Genomic DNA, 24710 nt, shown 5'->3' on the forward strand with positions numbered 1-24710 from the left:
GGGGCCCGGGGCACTTTTAGATCGGGGGCCCCCCGTGCAAAAAAAATTTTAGCGCCTACGGCGCGAAAAACCTTCTCTACGTCTACAGTAGCATTAATGCACCACTGCACAGTATTTTGCAGAAACTACAAAGGCTGAAAGAAAAAAATAACGCAAAATCACATTTTTTCCACGTAGGGGGGGCCTCAAAAGTCGGGGGGCCCGGGGCACCTGCACCCTCTGCCCTCCCCCTAAATCCGGGCCTGCATAGATCTCACATGAAAAGCACAAAGTAGCATGCACAATTGCACTTAAAGGGTAGAAGGAGGTAACAAAATGTCTTCAACATGCGACTAATGTAAAATGAACGCAAAATAACATATTTTGTGCATCAAAATTGATATTTGCCTTGCGAGCACTCCTCCACACAGCTTCCGTTTTGCAATTTGTAATCTTCCGTGCATTCCAAGCAGTCACGCGATGAAGGTCCAGAGCACGTGATGCAGCTCCAGTCGCATTCCTTACACACTGGAGTTCCAAAGCTTCCACCTGAAAAAGTCACAATTATTGCGTCGTTCGAGAAGTTTTCAAGTTAAAGTTCTGAATTCTGTCAGCAGCACAAACATGTGGTCCGACAATCGAAAGGACGTCAGTTCAACTCTCACCAAAAGCATGTGGCTGCGTTATTGCAAGACACCACATAACGCGCTTGAAAGTGACCCCAAAAATGGCTCATATGACACAATTAGCCACATCAGCTGACACTCTGATTTTCAACATTTAAGAGAATTTTTAGTACAAAAAAGACGTTTTGCAAACTATTCGACTCCTATCCACCACTTTGCCTTCCTCATATGCAATCCATAAGCTTGAGCACACCAAACAATATCAAATCACGTGATCATGCGACAGATGACTGACAAAGCTCACCTCTAACGTCAGAATAGAACTGCTGAATGCAATATCTCACGCACTGACCAAGTTGCAACACAGCATTCGAATCCTTGCACGCGGTACATACTGGTTGTGGCGAGGAAGGTCTTGTAGTACATGACGCGCAAGCTTCAGGACACCTCTTGCATAAACCTGATGATGAAGTTTGTCAACGTATACTTGTACATATACCGTACCGTACACTCGATCGATGTAGTAAGCTTAATTCTTTTTCAAAGTATGTGAAAAAATAGATGAATCGAATTAAACGTATTTTTCACCACTGAAAAAATTGTTGAGATACGTGAAGTTGGCGTGGCCGGCAATGAGCAGAATATGGGAGAATTTCATTTCAGACATTGATTCCTTTGCACTTGACACGTGAAGCCTTGTTTGCATGCAAGGTGTGAAGTGCGGTAAGGTTCTTACCTTAGAGAAGAAACAACAAAAAACGTAAAGAATGGCGTGCAGCACAGTCACCTTCAGAGGCGTAGTAGCCAAATTCACAGGATTCCACACATTTATGAGATAGCCGAGACAAGAAGCTTCCTTTTTGGCACAAAGAGCATTTGTCTGTTGATTGACAGGCAGAGCAGCGATTGCCGCAAGGAAGACAAACTGTACCAGAAGATGTCATCTGAAAAGATTGATGTCAATAAGTTGTTGAAAAGAAAATCGCTCAATAAAAAACGCAATTGAAAGCGGATAATCAGGGATTTAGCAAAACTAAGTGTCAATTATGTGAAGCGAAAACTGCTTACACTTGATTAAGTTAGCCTATCTGCTAGGCCAATCTACGACAAGCGGCAATACTGCATTTTATGAAGAAAGTTGGCTTGTAAAATGAGATAGTTAGCCATGCTTACCATTGCAGAACTGCCAGACGGGCAATTAGAGACACAATTTCCGCCGAATAACCGCTGTTTTTGGCTTGAACAATGGCCGAGAGCAGTCGCATTGTAGCATAACAATAGTGAAGAATCTGTTGCCAGACCGATATTGACACACCGAGATTTTTCTACGCATTGCCGAGGCTTTTGCGCAGCAATAACAAGAACATGTCGGTTGTTGTTGCAGGTGGAGCATGTTGTGCCATCAGTACAGGTATCACAGTTTCCGAGACAAGCTGAAATGTAAGGATGTTTAAGAATTTACTTTTTTCCTGAGACTATACTTTCAGGTACGGCTCTTAAATTTCAGGACAGTAATCGAAGCTTTTTTCGTATTTTATCACCTTTGCAAATATGTCCGTCTGGATAATAACCGCTGTGGCATTCTTTTTGGCAGGTGCCAGTGGTTTGCGATGACGAACTGTCAGCGGGCTGTATCACGTGACTACCTTCTCGGCAAATCTCGCAATCTGATATTCCACCAGCAGCGCATGAATGACAACTCGAATGACAAGCTGGAAAAGTGTTAAAGTTGAGTCAGAAGATCACGTTTGTTTACTGATCCATTGCACAAACACGTGATAACGAACTAAAAAGTGTCCCTGTCACGTCGTGAAATCGATAACTACCCAATTTTAAAACTTTTCAACATTTTTCAACTTCCACATACCGTAGCAGCGGCCATTTCGGGCGTAGAAAGATGGTGGACAGCGGGCCAGACATCGTCCATCGTGCAGAAAAGTCTCGGCCTTACAACTTGAGCATTGACGTGGCAAGGATCCAGTGCATGTGGCACAAGATGAATGGCAAGCTTGAAAAGTTCAGAGAAAACAGAATTGAATTTTATTGCGTATCCATGCGTAAAAATTAATATCAACTTTACATATCATTTCCAACGGCGTATAATTATTCAATAATAAAGTAACGTGTAAAAAATTCATTTATTTTATTTTTAACACTAAACTACGCTGATAATGACTTCCATCAAACGAACAGCAAATACCTTTAACACAATCCTAACTCACCCGAGCATCTAATAATAGAAAGACGATAATGTCGTGGCGAGCAGTTGTCTACGCAAAGACCGTCTTGAAAAAGCTTTCGAAACGGACAAGTTGTGCAAACTGAGTCTGTTCCATTGCAAGTGGCACATGAGCTATGACAAGCTGCAAAATATGGTTCGTTGATTGCCAAAATCACTAGACCAGAGCCAGATTTATGAATTGAAGTGCTGTAAGCCAATACTGGCAAAACTCAAAATCAGCTACGTTTTTTTTAATAAATTGTATGATTTTGTTTATCAATTACAAAAAAAAATCGAATCAAGCACACCCATCGAATACACAAAACGCAGCCCTTGATGAAAGTGGTGATGTTAGTACCACGTACCACTGAACATCTGGTCAAGTCATATCATGAGAAAAATAAATGATAAAAAATGTTGATCAGTTGCAATGATCGAATCTTTCTTTGACTGGGAACAGATCAAATCAAATTTTCAAAGTAGTAAATGTTTGAGTGGACCTTTACCTTTGCACATGCCATTTTCGTAGAAGTATCCCTTGGAGCAATCCTTCACGCATACGCCACCTTGTGGTATCTTTGTGTGATCCGTGCAGCCTAAACACTTGGTGGCGCTTGAACAACAGCTGCAGTCTTTCGGACACGCTTCATTTGTAAACAGAAAAGTAGATTTTTGTTTGTTTATATAAAAAAATAGATGTGAATGTTTATTCTATTCGTGCGAGTGACGCCTACGATAAGAATACAAGCAAAACTATTCAAGTGCATAAGCAAGTAATACAAAAAGAAACAATTCTACAGTGTCAAAAACGCACAACCTCTATCGCTTGTCCTCACTGACCCCATTCAAACTCACCACGACAGAGATCTTCTTGAATAAAAAATCCAGGCCGACAAGTGGTGACGCAATGGCCATCTTGCAACTTTCGTCCTTTTCGACATGACGTACATGTCGCAGGGGATTTCCCGAGAACGCAAGTGACGCAGGATGAATGACAAGCTGAATAATTTGAAAAATGACGTTTTAGCGCTCGTTTCGACATCATTGATGTTGAATACAACGAAATTACAAATGCCACCCACAGAAAGCTATTGTATATTAAAAACATTTACCACTAAAATAACCTAATTAACAGAAATGTGCAACAAAAATAATTCATCCGCCATTGCCAACCTTGTCTGATAAGTTATCAATTAAACCTTCAACGAGTTTTGAAACAAAAGTATTTTCAAAACGAAAATTCTACAGTAACAAATGATTTAATTTTGAAGTGTTGCCAGATGCATTTTAAGTGTTGTAAAACGTAGAAGATACCTGCATTTAAAACTTAAAATCAACTTTGATTAAATCTAAGAATAAGTGAAACGTGAAAATTAATCACAAACGTCCATATAGGGTAAAAAATCAAAAACTTTAGCATATAAAAAAGCTAGACGATTTCCTGACCAAACTCCTTGTCTGTGACTCATGTACTAAGTTGCTAATCCTTTAACATGTTAAATCTATGACTGTAGTTCACAAGGCTAAGCTTAAGCTGTGTCAGTTACCACTTGAAATACCATCTTTGAAAATGAATGACATTGTTAGCGCAATTTTTACGTTGTCACACGAAACGAAAACGTCGTGTGATCGTTAATTTATGAATCTTTCAGTGGGATGTTTTCATGAATGATATGAGATTTCGTAAATTTTCCTTTTCACAAATCGAAAAAGTTACGGAAGATTTGCTCAAAGAATATCGGCACCAATCAATGGCTTCGTCTCGCACATTCATGACAACTTTCACTTCAATGACTTGACAAGACATAATTCAGATCAAGAATTGTCAAAGCGTTACGAAATAAATTAATGAATGGCAAATTTCTTATAAATTATGAGCACTTCTCCCGTTTTAGACATGTCACCATGGTTTAACTTTGATCAGCTTTCAGGTTTGATCAAAAATAAATAAAGAAAAAAAGAAAAGGAAGCACCAAATCAAAATATCTTTCAGTTAATTTCATTAAATTTGTTATTTCAAGTATAGCTTTACTGTTTTGGTTTACTCATAATAAAACTACAATTAATCTGCCAAAGAAAAATAAATAAATAAAAAACAGACAAACCAAGTCTTTAATTCTACATTTTTACTCAATCAAAGTGTCCATGGCGTTGAAACAGCTTAAGTTTGTGTTGTGTCTAAAGTAGGCAATACCTTTACAAGTGTTGCCGTCCAGATAGAAACCCGGCATGCATCTTCTCACGCATTTTCCTTCTTGGAGAAGCCGGTTGCGTTTGCATGACGTACAGTGAGCGTAACCCGGTGCGTCACACGTGACACAATCAGAATGGCAAGTGACAGGCTGGCAGTCGGGACAGCATTCACCTGCGCAATTCAAACGTCTTTAAACATGTTCGAAATATTCAAATCTACACAAACTTTCAGGTTTGAAAAGCTTTTCTAGAAACTGTTTCTTCAATTTGATATGTAAGTTTATCCAATAACATCGTTGCAACGTCGCTAAATATTGCAACGCAGTAGGAAAGAATAAGCTCTGCTTTTGGAACCATCAGTGACGTGACAGAGCAAGTGGTAAAATAAACGGTTTCGAAAAACATGAAGTGTCAAACTAAAATTGATGGTTTCAAAGCTTACAGTAAAATAAAAAGACAATGAAAATAAAACAAACGCGACAAAAAAGTTTACTATGATGTGGTCAGAGCGGCAGTCATCACGCGTTAGATAATAAATACTTCCTCGGTTCCAGAAAATGTCCCGTATTTACAACTCTTTTCTCTTTGAAATCTTTTTATTTGACTTCGCTACTCCTGTTTCCGTGACCACAACGCATAAAAATGTCAAATGAAGCAATTTTCAAGCAAATTTAACATCAAATGATGTTAAATCGATTTTAAAACCTCAATTTGCCCAAAGAGATGAAAATCGAATTGAGATCTTTCTTTATGACCAGCAAAGAGCTTTATTAGTCATCCAATCGCCAAACACGATCTCTGATATTTATTGATCCAAAGACGGAGATTAACGACGTGATAACAGAAATAAGAGAAGAAGTGAAAATTGCTTTGAGTGGAATAAAAATTGATTTTCAGCCATGTCTTGAAGTTTATCGTTGGAACAACTTGGAGAAGAACAAACTTATAATGACGATCAATACGTAGCAACTTTTGGAACATACGACGGGGATCCAAAAGATCTGTTTGACCAGTCGGAATGCAGATTAGATTTTTACAATAGAGTTATGTAGAATTTATACCCTTATCGCCACAACTATTTCTGTTTTTAGGCAAGCTTATCCCAATCTTACACAACGCAAACAACTTATTTCCCTTTGTTCTTCGATTTAAAGCGAACAAAATACCCGCAGCGATTGCAAACGATGATTTCAAATATCAAAAGACTTCTCCTTGTAACACTTTCATACAATCCTACCTTGAACAGAGACAGGAACGGTATGCTGTGGACAAATGGGACAGTCCGCAGTGAAGCACTGGACCTCACCATGCAAGCACTCGCATCTCTTGCACAGCCCAGCTTTCCAAACGTCACCGCGACGATACGTAAAGCCGTTGTGATGACATGATGACGTAACAGGCACGCATTCGGGACAACATGACGTATAGACCAGCTTTTCGTTCTGTAGTAAATAATTGAACAGCATAAAAGAAGAAAATAGTGTGCTTATAAATATTTTAAAACGTTTTTCCTGCCGATGAAAAGTTCCTGTCCATGCAACAGTTTACACTTTAAGATATAGGGACAATACCTTGGAGGCTTGTTCAAGATTAAAAAACTTCGTATCCCTTGAGTCATAGTTAGGTTTATTGACACTACGAGCATGGACCGGTTTCTTGTTTTGCACGAATATTTATTTTATTAGACTACTCAAATCGGATTACCTTCGAATGAAGTACAAATAAAAAGGTGGAGAAAAGCGAAGAAGTCGTGTCTTCAGGACCACACAATGTAGTATGTACCGTCGAAATGGCCAAACTCGCTTACCAGACAATCAATTTTTCATAAACCTACTCACCCATTGGCAATGTACGGGCGAGCATTGAACGTATGCAGATCTCACGTTGCCATGGCTACAATATGCCACTTCGCATTTGGAGATATTCCAAAGGTCGCCGTGAAAGTAACGGTTGCCATGGTAATCACATGGTGCTGTAAATGAAGCGGTAGATAAAAAAAAAAAGGTTTCAAAAGTTAAGCTGCAACATTGTATTCAAGCTAAAGTATCAGCACTTTCAAATAAACATGGACGATCTTCATCAGCAAAGCGCCATCACTGTTTTATCTCACGGAGTGACTTTGAGTTGCTTCTTTTCCAACACCTTTGTAACTCACAGTCCGGTAAAAGTATTACTTTTTGTTCTAGTAAAGTCTGTCAATATTGTTGTATGCTACCTGATGTGGAAACACATTCCGAGCAGCACTCTCCCTCTCGCTTTTCTCTTCTTTCTCCTTGTCGGCATCCAACATCGACGTCATTGTCTGTGACATTGCAATGATGCTGCTTGCAGGTTATTTCACCAGATTGACAAACGCACTGCTGGCATGGACCAGATGGAAACTGTTCCCCTGATGCATATTCATGTCCCTGATTTGCATGAAATACATCAAAAAGAAAATTGAATTAATTGCACCAGTATTGAACAGAAATATATCTTGCGTTTATCGCAAATACAAATAATCGTTTTCGTTTTCACTTTTTTCAACAAAGGTTGCATTTTTCTTCCTCGAATTCACTGCCCAGGACGGTAAAAAGTTAATAACCGGTCAATGGATATCTGCACATGCAGAAACTGCTACTAAACGAAATAAAAGTTAATGTCGCTATGAAAATATACCTGATAAAAACATGATCGCTGGGCACACGTCGGGCAACACTTTTCCTTCGATAGAATCGGACGCTCTCCCACGGCGCACATTAAATTAGAGCACTGCGCAATATGGCGGACCACCTCCCCTACAAAATAAACCATGAAAGCATCTTATTGAAACGCCATCAATCAGTTGAAAATCATCGATATAGTTCAGATGCCTTTTGTATGCTGTTAAAAGAAATATCAAACATGGACCAGTTTTTACCTTTGTTGCAATAAGCTCGTTCACATTTCGAAGGGCTCCACGTCTGTCCGTCGCGGTAGGACTTCCCTTCAAAACTACATGATTCTGCGTAAAAGTTAAGCAGGAATTACTTTTTCGGTAACGCTTAGTCTACTTGCACAAAGCGCACATGTTAAGATCAAACCGATTTACCTTTACAAACACAAGAACATGAATTTTATGTAGTTCAAAGTACAGTTAACATTACATAACCAAAAAATTTAAAAAAAGCAATCAAATGTCAAAAGCTAAAGCCAAAAGCAAAACTTTTTTCTAAAACTTAAAAAATAGTTTGTAATAGACCTATTATGTATAGTTAGGTAAAAAAAATATTTTGCTTTCCAGTAATAAATAAAGCATTTATCGTTGAAAGATCACACCTTACGCTTGTTTGCAAATACTCGAAGGAAAAACTTATTTGCATAACCTTGTCAAGGTGTATTAATATCTGTTCATGTTTTGTGACCGGGTTAGTTGATCTAAAAATAAACGAACATCATTCCTGGAACGACCAAAGTAAACACACCTTCCACACTGACACACTCAGGACAGCAATGGCCAGGAATACGTCTTAGGATGCTTCCATACCCGCACTGTAGCCTCTTGCAGTGCCTTTCTGTGCACGTGATAGAGCTGTCGTGGCAACGACACGTCGTGCAATTGTGTCCCTCCCATTCCGTGTTATGCTGCAACATAGGAAGATCAGTGCCGTTTGCAGCAAATTTCCTACTCAGAAGATCAAGGCCTTCACACGAATGGTTCGACTCACATTGAATTGAGATAAGAATGCGGTAAAATCAACTTCATTGCCAAAACGGTCGTTTCGTTAAACCGATACAGATTCGATCAAGTTTCAAAGTAAAAGCGAGCATCAAAACTGTTTTCGGTTTAAGTCAACAAATTTGCTCTATTAGCCAATAAAAATATGCTGAATCATATGCAGCAGCGGTCAGCCATCATCAGCCTTTTTTAAGCGGTTGAACATTTCAGAACCAAATAGAAGGCTGAAAGCAAATAACCAAATTTCCTCGTCAGACAAATATATCACAACTTATCAACCTGCTTCCGTAATTCGAACTAACTCCAAATCTTTATCGGAACCGAAACAAATTACACCTTTGACATCAAATCAGCACTTGTTACATTTTAGTTCGATGTTTACTGCATTTTGATGAGCCCTTTCAAAACTAGCACACTGGCAAGGCAACCAAACGATGATTAATGAATCCAATCTGAGAACAAGTTCACTAATTAACAAAGGTCTCAGGTAGGCTGCATTTTCGTGCTGCCCGCGGATGGCCTAATAAAGAAACTTGAAAGAAATCCGTTTAGTTAAACTTTGTAGATGTAGATTTAGAGAATTAGACCTTAATCGACATCGTTTTCAAAACACGGCAAAGTAGCTTAAAACAAAGCTCTCTGTGAAAGCCATCGGTCATTCTTACAGCAATCACTTCTTCGTTTCGCACGCAGTGTCTGTTCAAGGTCGTCGCACATACTGGGCAACAGGCATTGGCTGGGATGATCAAGGAATGACCCTAAATAGAAATAAATACAAATAATAAAGAAGTGAAGCAATAAATACAAGAGCAGTTGGATTTTTCTTCGAGGCTATTCATCTTTTTTGAAGATTCTCAAGATCACGAAAATGCATTCTCTCATGCGATACATAAGCTACCAACAAGATCTGTGCAACATCACAAAAGTCACACACTGTTGCTTGCTGTTGCTGCTTTTGAGCTTTCTCAACATCACATGAGCATTGGTACAAGTCTGCCCCGGGTTTTTGTCCATGGAATCGACCGACATCTATCTGTATCATCACATTTCCTCATGAATACCTTTCGATCCACACGAAGGATGGTTTATCACAGTGAAATCATAATTTGCAAAGTAATTATAGCTACTACCAACAGACATCTCGTCAAAACAGCAACACGTCTGCTGTAGGAAAACACAAAGAGCAAAAATGTGTCATAGAAACAGAATTTGAAAATATTAATAACAATAAAATTAACTTTGGTGAACATCATCGTATGTTAAACCATGGCCCCCTGGTTGAACCAAAGCAAAGTCTGTCAGCAGCTGCATAGCCGCGTGGTGAGGGCTCTGTCACGACGATCAAAACAGCGCTGGTTCGCTACCGCTCATAAGCATGCCGTTTGTGTCTTTGACAGGACACTTAAAGGCATGCCTGAAGGTGGACATGAAGATTGATTTCTTTGCCTTCCCGTCCACTTAATTGAAATCTTCACCCACAGGGTGTGATACGACAAAAAAAAGCAAAGTCTCACCTTGCTGGCATCACATTGCGGATCTTTGCATCGTGTTCTACTGCAGGTTATGACGTCACTGTTGCAATGGCATGACGTGCAGGCATCCTTCTTCCATATCGTGTCATTCTGAAGATAAAGAGAAAATATCTTTGTAGCAGCGTATATAGTTTCGTTTTCGGAAATAATAAATAAGTTACATGATTACAGAATTCTTGTTTCCTGTTTACACTTAACCCAAAACAAGTTTGAAAAACTGGTTGCTTGAGGTAATGAAACGGCATGCAGATTCTCTGAGCTTCATCATCACTTTGTAACAAATGCGATTAAACATTGAACAGATGCAAATCTACATAATTTTAGTGTTTAGTCTTAGTCCAAAAGTCCTAACAGATGACTCATGCAGTGCAGCAGAAAGCGATAGATGGTCAAATTCAGAAAAACATTTGCAGTTGTTAATTTTCTAATTCTCCTTTCTTCAAAGAGAGGTGTTTTTCGCCTCAGTTGCACAGCAGGGCAAGCATATGCACAACACTGGTGCGTTTGTTTATTTTTATAAGTCCATGCATGCTGTAAATGCAACTGTGTAGAGCACACGAAACAAGGACCCAAGGCTTGAAAATCTTTGGACTTGTTGATTTTACAATTCTTGTGGAAAATTTGCAACAAAAATAGAACAAATATTCAGTGGAACACAACAGATCATGAGTTGAAACGTACAACAAAATAACAGGACACTAATTTGGAAATCAAATTGAGAATATTGTAACTTTATTTGTGACGTGTTAATCGAAAGCTAGTGTTGCCAAAGCTCAGTTAAAAGAATAATTTATAAAAAAAATATTACTGAGCATCGTTTGAATTTCAGTTTGTCAATATGCTGATCAGACACGTCTTGGAATAGAAAGGCGGCAGAATGTCACGTGATCCTTAAAAATATTGAATTTAAAGAACAAAAAGGCACAAACTCAAGCTTCCGAAATAAAAGTGCGTATTTTCCAGCTGGCAACATTTTTCATCTTCATCTTTTTTGGTAACAATTATTTGGAAATCAAAATGCTATTCTCATCAACGTTTTTTCTGCATTCGTTACAGTACAGCAAAGATATCACTTTTGCCATTGCAATAGAGTAATTTGCAATAGCAACGAATAACAACAACGAAGTTATACATTGAAAAGCTTCGTATGCTTTATCCAGAAGTTTTTGGGTATGAAAGGATTGGCATGACATTTGTTGATGTCAAAACAACGTGAATTGCTTCAGTGACGTTGTGAAACAACAAATCAAACTGATCACAGGAAAACCACAAGTGAATACAGTAAAGTCTTCATCGATTCAAGGCTGTCGAGTTTCCATAAATTCAAAAACTGTCCGAATTCTTGACTACGAGCCGTCTTTAAAGATGGCGACAGAGGTTAGTTTAAAATTTCCACTACACTGGCTTTGAATGCAATTGCGTGTTGAGATGGAATTCTAGTTTATGACCTTGCCATTACAGACATTCTGACATGATTGACAAGCCTTCATTCAAGACATTAATTTTTTCCTACGAGGATTTGCTAAGAGGAACTCTACGTATTTTATTTACATTACATAAGAAACTATTGAAGCGTACGACAACTTTCGTCAAAAATAGACTTCAAAATGCTAACAAGATTCATGAAACAAATCTAAAAAATCTGCTCACTATTTTAAATGTTTATTTCATCATCAAACACGCCTAGTTTTGCTTGTGTAAAAAAAACATATTCCAAAATAGACTTATTTTCCGCCAATTTATAAACCAATGGCATGTAAACATAATATAGCAAAAAACTAACTACGGTAGGCTAAAATAAAATTTTATCTTCAACAGTAAAAAAGCATGAAATTATCCGCAAAAGTTACTTCGTGCCGACAGTAGCTGATGCCACGAAAGTCATAGCTAAGAAAAATACAAAAGAAACAGAACATGTAATCTTCCACAAACGCGCGACGAGTGAAATAACGTTCTGTATGATAACAAATGATAGTCTGCAGCATGGTTCAACAGGACAAAAGGACCAATGTCAGCCATCAAGTGTATCAACTATCAACAGAGCTTATATGAACAAAATAAATTTATCACCCTTGATCAATTCCCGACAAAGCTAAGCAATCAATCAGTGGCAAAATAGCAGGTTTTTGTGATTGCAAAGGCTGCTGTTGTCCAACACTGAGTGATACAATACAACATTCGATTGTTCAGCTTTACAGATATAGGCTATTTTAATCAAGAGAAATTAATTTCAGCTGTTTTCTCTCCGTTGTAATCACAAATCTGTCAAAAGTTTGGCTTATTCTTTTATCGAAACACAAACTTTTTACAGTCATTTCAACTCCTAGTGACATAAAAATTTGGACTGCGCCAGATAAGGTCAGCAGGCGGCTTAATTCGCGAACAGTACACAGGCGGTAATTGATTTACAAGTTTAATAACACACGTCTAAGAAGTGAAGCTGAGGTAAACTAATTACGTAAGAAAATCTAAATATAGATGTCAGAATAAGCGCCTAGAGCCCGACAGCTCCACACAGTTTGTGGCATGATTTTTTTTCTCGGGTCTGGAAAGTCGCATGCGTGAACCGATATCAAGCCTAATTTGACTTAGCAAGTTCCAAGTTATAGCCAACACGCCATCTTACCAAATTCAACTCAGTCTTAAAACACATCAATGGCACTGAAACAAAAACTGATCATGGAAGTTGGGTTTTAAAATTTCCTGCAACAAATTATAAAGCCTCACAAAAAATCAAATACTTTAGCATTGACAATAGCATTACTGTTATTGATCCAATAATAAAATTACTCATCATTGTCATTGATCCCATTGTGATAAGACACATGAGCCTCAAAGGGAGAGGTGTGACCATTCTTGGCTACGCTACAAACTAAGGTTATAGTTTGGGTTTAAAATATAACCTTAGATAGATTAGAATATGAAATCAAGCGCCATCTGATGGGTTTACACTTGGTTAGGGTATCATAGCAAAATTCATAACAGAAAAGTGCACAAAACTGCAAGCATTGTTCGGTTGGTTTAGCTGATGTTTTATCAGTGTAAGCTTCGACAGAGAGAATTCAATTCGTTGTACGATAAACATATGAAAGTAACACAAGCAGATTCATCATTATTTTATTTAGACATACAAAATAAAATAATTGGAAGAAAGTTATCTTAATACTTGGTTATGCACATAAATTTATCCTGTCTGTATAAAATAATGTCAATTCCTGTTTCGTTTTAGTTATGCTGTATGAGTTAAAGTGTTTCCATGGCGGGTTTTTTCTGTGAGTTTGTTTGTGACGTTTTTCTTGTAGTACCAGCAGTAGCACATAGATTCTTCTTATACCCATGATTACGTAGTACTTGGATAGACACTGGACAGGCTTTGTGGTGTAAAAGCACGATGTAAAACCAAGACTATCTGCGCTGTAATAGATGTCGAACAAATCTCAACGAAAAAGAATGACTTTGTTGGACAGCTGCGTTGTGAATTGTCTGCTGTATTGTTTGGTTTGTTTTGGCGTAAAGACAGAAAAAACAGGCAGGGATCAAATACACAGCAATTGACGAAAGAAGGTGTCTTTCCTGCACAGGTACTTGAAAAAGATATCAAACAATAGCTGAGAGTTGCATCTCAGCCGAATGTCGAGCAAGTGCTAAAATAAGCTGTCTTCTTTGTGGCAGAGACACGGTAATGAAATAGCTTCCATCTTATTCTTTTTCACATTTTAACGCCACATTGCATATGACCTCTGTGTCCTTGTTGACAGCTGATTGATACACGTGACTCAGAAGCACAACGTCACCAACCTTGAAACACAGACTTTCCATTCAAACTGAAGAAAACACACACGCTACTTTTCCAAGCGTTCACGTAAAGGACTGTGTTTGAACGTAAAAAATCCATCTAAAATTTTACTTGTGTTAGCAAACGGACTGACTCTATATGAAGTTTGGAGCATAGTGATGGTAATTCAATGATATTTTATGGTATTGTGCATGTTTTTAAAATTGTTTTCGTTCATGAAAATCGAAAGGCATGTAAAAAATCTTGAAAATCACTTGTATAGTATACAATTACAGAATACAGAAAAAAGCATGCTTGCAAGCCATTTGTAAGGATTACTATCGACCGCCAGTGATGACCAACGTAAGTCACTTCAAGTAATTAACCATTGTCTCAACCCTGTAAGCACTTGAAGCCCGTGATATTGAAGAAAACAATGAATTGAGGTATGTTGGTTCAGCTGGAATTTGTATAACCATTGTCAACTCGAGGTTTGAGAAACGTCATTGGCTGACATCTGTTTTTACCCATGTCAAAAACAAAAACTTGCATAAAGTTTCTTTGATCATCTGGAAGATTTTGAACAATGTGTTATTGATGCAAAAAAGCGACAAAATCGCTCAATTTCGATGACAGATTGGAAACTTACTAAATCAGAACTTACGTAAAAATTCTGAGAAAACAGAATACTTGAACGAACAATCTACTCAGCAATGAATTAAGAACTAAAGGCTGGCTCATTTACACTGCTCAAGGCTGATAGTGATCTTTATCATAAAACAACAAACTCTCAAGTAGGCTGTGTTACAGGCCACACTCGTGGAAAAGTGCGCAGATGAAAGGCAAAAAGTTCACACCTATTGCCGATTTGTTGAATTAAACCTGACAGGTGTGTGAGTAAATGTGTGAAACGCAACCCTGTTTCATATTCCCAACACAAACTCATTCGGGGCTTCCACTTGTCATTTTCCCAAGTTTGGTAAATGACTTACCTGTGTTCACCTGGAGACATGCTAAGGATAATTAGTTAGCCTTACAGCCTTGTTCAAATTTCTTCACGCCAGATTTAAAAAGCTTGAAATTAATATGTTAAACGTTTCGACAATTCCGAAACTAAAAGAGATTCAAAACTAACACAAACGTTTACAAAAGCAAAACTGCAATGCTGGTTTTGCCAACAACGGCTGTATAGACTAACATAATTTGTAACTTTTCTTTAAGTATAGAAGATATTGTCTGTCGAAAGCAAGGTCATAAAATATTATAGAGGTGCATCAACGAATGGCGATTTTACAGCAGCGTGCGTGATATCGAGTGTTGTTAATGTCTATGAAACGATCTAAGAAGCTACGATTGAGCACCACATGAGTCAAATTCGATCTATTCGATGGATCATTTTATTCAGCCTACCGAGCTTGGCTTTCATTCGATTGCTACAAAATTGAATGATTTGACCCTTATATGATTTATCGATTCGATGCAAGCAAGGGCATGCGTCGTCACTTTCGTCAATGATCATTATCTTCTTTTAAAGCAACAAACGGGGATTAATTTGCTTTTAATAACAACTGGACTTGACCACTTGAACTTTGTTATGGTGATGCATGCAGGCTTGTTCGCCTTGGAAACCCCGAGGTGTTATAGCGAAATACAGCTTGAACTATGTTTGATTCACTGATACATTTTTTTACAGAGAGACAGAAACGTTTTTATTCAAAAATCATAGCCTGCACTTATGACGTTGACACACAATTGAGACAGGCGGAATGCGGAAAATGTCAAAACGCAAATTGAAGTCCTCTTCAGTGGGCTGGTCAACAAAACGGAGGCTACAAAAATGCACTCTTGAAAAACCCCAGTTTCCTTTTTTCTATTTGCTTGGGCGCAGCTGTTTCGCCATTGAGAGATCTTGTCGGCCAACAGTTAAACCTCGAACAATCTATGATCTTGACAAGTCAATACGAATAACGCATGCATGTCACCACCTTTGATGAAAACCAAGCAATGGAAAAACCAGCTCGTCCCATATCACTGATGTTAACAACCGGTTATCGTTGTGCAATAGCCAGATTTGAAATACTGAGCAAACCGTCCAGGTAGCAACACCGACCATTTTTGTTCAGACATTTGTTTTGACCGAGAAAAAATTGTGCAAAAGTATAGTTAAAATATACGTGGTAATACAAAACAAATTCAAAAGGTTAAGAAAACAGAACTTACAGAAATTACTTTATAAACACAGCAATTCGTTAGATGCGCAATTGTCAGTTTAGCACCTTTGCTTTTAAAAACGGCGCAACAATTTCTATGAATTTGTTTAGGGATATGCAACTCTGAACTGATGTACACCTAGTTCGTGTTCTAATCGTTGCTAATAAATTTAAGCAATTTAGTATTCGTGGTCATGGCTACCTGGAGACGCGGCCTGCTTTGTCACATTTTGCAGATTTTGATTATATACCGCTACTGCTGGTGTCTGACTGAAATTTTCTAAATTTTTTTTTTTACTTTTTGCTGACTCGTAATGATATAAAAGCTTGTTGGTGCCTTGAGGAAGCAGTACAAAATGAGAAAAAGTAAGTAGAAAAACGCTCAATTAAACTGTTATACAGCGATTAACAGTCTGACTGAAATTTTCGAAATCTAATTGTTTTTGTCTTTCAACGTCTGATGATGTTTAAACTCATCGTGGCACCTTGGGAAGACAGTGAAAAAAATGTTAAAACATAATTTTTAGAAAATTTCATTCAGACGGTCACCAAAATTCGGCAAAATGTGGAAAATTCCACGAAATGTGACAAATCAGGCCGTATCTCCAGATAGCCATGTCATGGTTTGAAAATATTCCTGTACAACACATCCCAATTAACAAAAAGAAACCAAACACGTGCTCAAGACAAGTAATTGCTGCAGAGAAATAGGCAGCTAACGTCTTGAATTGTTTAGAAAAGAAACTAAATACGCTGCTGAACATTTTAGGTTTGGTGTGAAAAGCATTAAAACAGTCCATCAGTCACAAAACACCAACTTGCAAAACTACAAAATTCTGTTCTTAGACAATTTTTTATGGACGAATTGTTCTGGTCTGATGACAGTGACGACTTCGAGGCTCCAAGGTACAGTACATGTAAACAGGTATAATTTTTGATTGATCTGGGCCATTAATATATCAAAGATTACGTAACATATTCCAGATCACACACTAAAAAAGAATTCACTTGATTTAAATGCGGTAAACAGTGAGAGATGACGCAGAATGCAATGCATGGCAAATAGCAGTGTGGTGGCAAGGATTAAAGTAAAAAAAGACTAAATATTAAACATAGCCTCATTGAAGTGTTCAATAGCATGGAATTTCTATCTTGCTAATGGTGTACAATTCAGTGAACGAAAAAGATTCATTGCCATTAGTTTGTGTGTCAGTCAACGCAACCAGGGAATAGTAACGTACGCAAACCATTATATTTTTAGTTGTTTTAACGTTATTGTACATGAACAAAATGCCAAGAAATTTCAGTTTCAAAAGGTCCACAAGATTGACATCCATTCTCTTGTCGCGTGACAAACCGCTAATATGCCAAACATGTCATTATTCATGGTTGTTAGAAAAGAACAAGACTACGGGAATGAATAACTACAATAAGAAAGCTAACACATATAAATCTAAGGACAAGCGCTCATAATTCCAAAACCACCCATTAAATCGGCCCCACATATACGAATGTCAAAATTCTTCGCTTAAAATATCAGCTTTTATATCGTTGGTTTCCGGAATGTTGAACAATTTTTAGGAAGCGTCATTAAATTTTAAAAGGGCAGCTTTTTTAGAAATGGAACAATCACATCGCGTTGACAAACTATTTCTATATTTCAATTAACATCCGGGACACAAAAACAGTGAATTGGATGCTTCTCTGAAGCTGTTTATGGTAGAAATTCAGCTTTTGAAAAGACATCGTGAAATAATACAGTCGTTTCCCAGACAACAAAATCCGCCATTTTTACATTGATTCAACGTCTGCAAACGTGGAATCAATGTAAAAATTGATCTTGTTATCTGGGAATAAACCAAACAACTTAACGAACCAAACGAAGATGTTGGGATGTTGTGCTGACACGCAAACTTACAAGAGTGAAAGTGAGGGTGAAAGTCGCTGGACTACTGAAGCGTATAAGATTAACATTTCGAGCAGCCGATTACAGTTTTAGGTGGCTGCACAGCTTCAGACGGCTGCGTAACAAGCAGTCAAGCGTGCACCTCATTTACTTTCTAAACATTACACCACAAAACCTCTGTTCCAAAAGATCACTTCGTTTAATTGTTTGCTTCACTCCATAGCCTAATGTAAAAAGAAAAATGATGGCAACAATTGAAACCGAAGTTGATGAGGGTTTAGTTTAAAGTTGAATAGTGTCTCACACTTGCAGTTGTTTCAGTTAAAGCTATCACAAATTAATCTTTGACCATCGCATTTAGCAAATGTCCCTTTTTAAATGAATCTTAACTGAGAATTGGCAACCTGAACCAAGAAAGGTTGAAAGTCAGCTAAAAACAAATTTCGGAAAAATGGCATAAATGGAATAGAACGAATAAATAAGGCAAATGAATTTAACAAAAGCGTGATCCTATCCTTAACCTCTAAGCATTAAATCTGCCCACCTCTAAGCTCAAAGTAAGCTGCTTGAATCTAAGCGTTTGAAAACTCCCTAAGTTAGTTTTTTATTTGAGCCACTTTTTCGACTCTTTCCACCTTTGCCATTGTTATCGACCAACCGAAGAAAATACACTTGCTAAACATAAGGTTCATAGCAATGGCATTACTCGAGGTTGATGAAGCAGGGGCAAGCGCAATAACTAAAAAGGCAACATTAATTGGTTATAATTCTGACATATACGTCGTACTTGTGACAAGTAGTACAAGTAACTCGGTTGTTGTACACTTGTACTTCCAATACAAAAGTGTAAAAAAAAATTCCATGTAGGCTATAGCCAATTGGTCACACGTGGCTGGCCATGTGGCTACTAAAGAACAAATGTTGATAACTTCTACAACGATTAATATAAAGAGTCAAACACTAATTTCAATAAATAAGCTTTTGAGCAGTTTGCTCTGTGTAACATGATAGTGATAATCTTTTCTCGTGGGAAGTGTTTTATGGCAAGCCATAGCAAGGTTAGCGCATTACATCATACAGTAATTGGTTGCAAGATTATCCTCAATTTCAGAAAAACTCCTGACTCAACCGAAGTGGGGATAAAACAAAAGCGATACGGTAGTTCTTTTTTCATACAATCAAGTCGGACCACAAGAAGCAATAAAATTACGTGATTTAGCTCGTTGCGAGACGTTAAAACTATGTATAAAGTCATCCTCACTTTCGTTTGTTTGTTTACAAAAAATATCACATTGCCCTTAATTCAAGAAAATTTTTATAAACGTGAGTATGCAAACAGGTGCAATGTATAATGCACATCCTAAAACTACGGAACTGTCTTTCTAATGATTTATAACTTTCCATCAAGTATTACTTTAATCGGCTTCACTCGACTAGAAAATAAATTGCAATGAACCAAGTGATTCGAGACTTGCGTCAGTTTTAATTGCTGCTGTGATTGGTAACAACCCACATTTTGTAGCAATGTAAATAGTCGCTGGTTTACCAATAACTGTCGAGTAGTCATTGGTAAAGGAATAGAGGCAACCTTTAAATATTTGACAGTTGTTAAACAAAAATGTACACGTTGCCACAACTGAGAAGGTATCAGAAACTTAAGATTGCTTTCCTAAATAAGGGAGGGTTTGGGATAACAACTAATTAATTTTTAAAAAAAATTTGCAAAACTCTTTTATAACGTTGCATTTTTGTCTCCCGACCTTACTTCAGACAAAGCAAATGCGTAGGCTACCGATACTACAAAAAGTTGTACATTTTCAGATAAAAAATAAGCTTGTGTATGTTTAGCACTCAAGATCTATAAAATCTGTCCATAACTTTCATGCAATCAAATGGCGATTACTTCATGAAGCGAAAAAGAAAGCATACCATTTCTTTTAGGGTGCAAGAATTTTTTTTCTGTAACAAAAACACTCACACAAGCAAACATGCAACCACGTTAGATATGCACACCGTACCGTAATCTATGTTTATCCAGAATTTCAAAATAACTTCGTTTGACAGGTATAAGTTAGCTAATGGGACCCGGATTATTACACACCCATTTGTCGTATACACCTAAACGTCAACTAAGATTTTAAATTCCATCCAATTCACGAAAAAGAGTTTTTATCCCAAACAAAATGTTCAAAAGCTTATTTGTATAGGTATTAACCTTCCTGGGTTGGTCCAGCCTTCCTTTGTCAATGTCAATCACAAAAGCTCTGCCATCGCAAATCATTTGCTAAAAAGAGCGTTTTTTTAGAATAATTAGATGTTGAGAGCAGGATTTGTTTGAAAAAATCACTGGTTGGGTTCCGGGTAATCAAATTACCAATGTCCTGGTAATTTAGCAAAATTTTCTCATCGAAGATTGATAATCACATTGTACCAGTATCTTGTTACTAAAGACAAATTTGATGTAAATATTGCGGTTAAGCTGTGCACACTACATTTGAAATGTATCTCCTGAAACCAATGCGACAATGCAGAAGTGAAAAGAACGCCTGGCGACTTTAAATCAACGTAAATATTATGGTATTTGGCGTCGGACAAACTGTTGTCTAAACTGGAACCTGACACTGGAACTACAGCTGATTGAATGATTTTTAGGAAAAAGCTGCCTAATTTGTCTTGAGAAGGAGCACACGTCAGCAACAACATCCCACATGTAGATACAGACTTGCCACAAGTCACTACGCTCGACTTCACGGACAATATCCTGAATGGCTGGGTCAACGACTTTTTAGGGACAAAAAGCGAAATTGAATCATGGTCAGCATGAAAATTCAAGAAATTTGAAACTTCGTCTCCCCATTTGTACACGGACGACTATTTGCAAGAGAAAACAAAACTTAGAAACACTCGAGTATTCAAATAGTGGTAAGTACTGCAATTTCATCGTTAAACTATGCAAAACTCCATCTAATTGAAACACAATTTTGCCACAAAATCAAAATGTTGCTGTTCTCACGGACGAAGGTCGCCCCAGAAATAACGGCATGGTGTCTGGCATTCACATAACTAAGACCTCAAAGAAATATAGAAGATGGTCAGAAGCTTCAGACTACTTAGTATTGTTGATATTATAGATTACGTTTGTTGTCTCAAACAGATAACTGACTGTAACTCTTCAACTTTCAAACGGGGACGTAACGGGAGTGCTTTTATCTTCCAGTGGGTCATGATGAATAGATGCATACGGGACATACATGGACTCGTTTGTTATTTCACCCTTTTATAAACTTTGAAAAATGTCGGGAAGATGATAAAACTTCAAAGAAGACAGATCAAACGCCTTTTGTCCACAAACAAAATAAAACCTTATCAAAAACTAATCCAGCTTTGTTGTTGGCTGGAAACTATAATGAAAAGAATTTAGTGGTCCTTTTTAAACAAAATACTGTTGTAGGCCGAAGAAGGACAACGTAATGATATCGCGTGCAATGAAAACTGCACGCCAAGTGAGAACAAAATTCTTTGGAAAACTGAGCTGTTCTTGTACGAGAAACACGCGACTCCGCAATACCGTACGAGCTTTATGTCTTCAACGTCGTCCGAACGTTAGGCGATGCAGATTTGTGATACAGTGAATTGAAAAACCAGTGAAATGCCACCAGGGAAAAGACATATCTGGCCCTTGAACTTCAAGGGATCGCTTTCCCTTGATTTGTCACGAACTTTCTGTGTGATCTACCAATCATCACCAAAATCAGACACCCAGTCACTCAAGTCAAACGTGGTTAAATAATTGCCATTTTACGCAATCATGGAAAAATTTGCTACTTTTGTCAGCAACTGTTGCCAAGAATTTCTAACGGATTGTCACTGGAAAATTTCGCCCGGACTTTAAAAAATCATTTATGAGCAGCCTGAGCCCAGCAGCGTTGGGTAGTAACAACACAAAAGTATATACGGAACGACAAACCTTGAAGTTTATCAAAGTCTTTTGGTCACAAGCAATGCTTTATATTGATTGTTGATGTGTTTAAACTTTGCTATAATAATAACCATAGACAGTACTTCTTTAAAAAAGTGTGAGTCATGACAACAATATCATGGTCACATTAAACCGGCTTATCTTCAATTGTTTATGCAAAAAAGAACACGATCGGTACCGTCTTTGATATGGCCCGATGTGGACTGGAAATAGAGGCAGAGACGGAGACAATAACCTCTTCGTCGCAGAGCTGGCACCTTAAAATACTCACCATAAGCAAAGACGCATTTTCTGTGTATCGGAAAGCAAGAAGCTGTTCTGGGATCATACGGCAAGCAATGATTTTTCCAACAACCACACATGTTTACAATAAACCGCGACAATTAACAGAGTTGCACTTTTCGCGGCTCTAACCCAACAAAGCTTTTCGAGTAAACATTTTTTGAACCGGTCCTTATTTATAAGTTCAAAAGGTGAACATGTTGAAAGGTTGTGTTTGAAGAAGTGAAGCACGCACTGCTGTAAATCGACACAAGATTTTGGTGATCCGCTAATTCTGCTTGTCTGTGTATTTACGTCCATGTGTTAAAACCTTAGAAAAACAACTTTCTCAGCATCTCGAATGTGCCAGCAGGTAACCGCATCATTGGCAGTGCGAATGTGTCTGTGTACGTGGGAATAAATCCAGAGGTCGTCACTTTACGTTCACGGCATGTAGCATTGCCAAAATCAACAGAGTTTACGGGGTATAAGTCGACGATTTGAACCGAGAAAATTCAAGAGATTTCAAAATCGAATTAGGTGAAAAAGGCATAGCAGTTTTGCGTAGACTCAATGCATAAAAACGTAAAATATGTAAAAAAAGAGATGAAATGTGCTTTCATTGATCAACACCTTTCGAGAGCTGGATTACGCTGACGTGTAATTAATACCGTCAAAACATGTGGCACAGGATGAAAGTCATTAAAACGCAAAGGTGGTCTTCATATTGCTTCTTGGCAATGTACAATATCATAAATCTCTAAACTGTTTTTTTTTATTCACAAACAGATTTGAGTTTGCTTGGCTGCGATAAATTGCCCTTCAAATCGTCTTTCAAGAAGGCTACTGTTTAAGTTTATTTGCCTGCTATAACTGAGCTTCAAAGCCTTCTTTCAGAAAGCTCTTGTTAAAAAATGTTAACTATTCATTTACAACACGATTTGGCAAAGAAGTCTGGCAAAAACGTATTGTCAAGTATGTCACTTTGAGGCATTTGGGCAATGTAAGCAAAAAATGGCATCATTCTAAAACTGCAGCAAACCTAGTGTCTCTACCAACTTGCAGAATGACACTTCAAATATTTGTCATTGAAAAAGGTGAAGAGAGTTTGAAGACTAAAAAGCTCAAAAAGAATAACTTGTCAGACAAACCTCCACCGAATGAGAAAGCGAATTCTTGCAAAAATAAAACTTCTTACACTCAACATGGCGAAAGCCAAGTGAAGAATGTTAGGAAACCTTAACTGCTGGTCCGTAAACTAAACGTCTGGTAGTTTCACCTATTAGCCTACATGGTAAATTCAACTGACCGGTCATCACGCATGAAAGACATAATAACATGCAAGTGTTGCTCTTCAAAAATTTGAACATCATTTTTCGTTTGATTGATGTCTTCTGAGGCTAAACTCAAGTGAAGGATGCCACTTTCCAGACAATTTTCAGACAAGGCTACATCGCAATCAGATGATGACCTGCTTACTTGAACCCCAAATTCTTATAATCATTGCAAAAAAAGGCAACAGTTGTTACTGTCAGTTGAAAAGTTGTAAACATTCTATCATTCTACTACAATTCTTCTGTGCAGCCAATAGCTTAGGAAAAGAATCGAAGGTGCCCAAAAAGAAGGTGGAGCCCTTATCAAAGCTGGTTCATCAAACCTCGAGCAAACTTTAGGACTTTGAACACAATTTGGGTTTCCATCTTCTCAAACGAAATTAAGTCTTTCTCAAATCAAGATTAGTCCTTTTAATGTTGGATTTTATAATTCTAATACAAATCCACCTTTTATCCATATCGTAGTTTTAGTTTTATAGGCACCATAATAACTTTAGATGTTTGCAAGCCAGCGGTACAAATTAATTTCAAGTTTTCCTACTAAGGTGAAAGTAAGATATCCTTATGCTTAATATGACAATGACATACAGGTCATAGAAGACGATCAGAAATTCCATAAAAAATCTTTTAGGTTTAGACTTAGAGGATAAACCTGAAACTATTTACTAAATGCAACAATATTTCCACTAATACCAAGTAGGCCGTGTTTGCATCATTTTAACTGTTCATGTTTGCTTTAATGCACTGTAAGACGTTTTGATGCAAAAAGTAAGCTGCAGCTTACAAGAAGCCAAAAAACGTAGCTGGGGGTCGGCTGCAAGGCAAAATAACCATACAAGTTGATAGAAAACTATTTCACTCATTTTTAACACACACACAGCATGCCTTACTAGTGCATTAGCAAAGTTTCGCTGGAAATAAGAAAATGCTATTGACACAGGAAGAAAACAAGGCTTTGTTAACCAACCGATGAAGTAACATGCATAAGAAGCAAAAA

At 37.7% G+C, this 24710-nt stretch overlaps 1 protein-coding gene across 1 annotated transcript in view; it reads right to left on the reverse strand.

Moving 5' to 3' along the window:
- The window catches only part of LOC145769072 (extracellular matrix organizing protein FRAS1-like), a 79633-nt gene that overhangs the window by 39124 nt on the left and 15799 nt on the right, over window positions 1-24710 (reverse strand). The window contains exons 2-19 of the mRNA XM_082580669.1: window positions 10231-10338; window positions 9382-9474; window positions 8463-8622; window positions 7919-8002; window positions 7678-7796; window positions 7235-7427; window positions 6858-6991; window positions 6257-6461; window positions 5021-5191; window positions 3682-3825; window positions 3333-3470; window positions 2828-2968; window positions 2473-2613; window positions 2147-2317; window positions 1779-2038; window positions 1399-1549; window positions 910-1077; window positions 388-528 (exon numbers count right to left, since the gene is read on the reverse strand). Coding sequence (XP_082436795.1) covers window positions 388-528; window positions 910-1077; window positions 1399-1549; window positions 1779-2038; window positions 2147-2317; window positions 2473-2613; window positions 2828-2968; window positions 3333-3470; window positions 3682-3825; window positions 5021-5191; window positions 6257-6461; window positions 6858-6991; window positions 7235-7427; window positions 7678-7796; window positions 7919-8002; window positions 8463-8622; window positions 9382-9474; window positions 10231-10338 — 2722 coding nt within the window. The remainder of the gene's footprint in view (window positions 1-387; window positions 529-909; window positions 1078-1398; window positions 1550-1778; window positions 2039-2146; window positions 2318-2472; window positions 2614-2827; window positions 2969-3332; window positions 3471-3681; window positions 3826-5020; window positions 5192-6256; window positions 6462-6857; window positions 6992-7234; window positions 7428-7677; window positions 7797-7918; window positions 8003-8462; window positions 8623-9381; window positions 9475-10230; window positions 10339-24710) is intronic.

Source organism: Aplidium turbinatum, chromosome 4, assembly GCF_918807975.1.
Source record: "Aplidium turbinatum chromosome 4, kaAplTurb1.1, whole genome shotgun sequence".
Classification (NCBI taxonomy): Eukaryota; Metazoa; Chordata; class Ascidiacea; order Aplousobranchia; family Polyclinidae; genus Aplidium; species Aplidium turbinatum.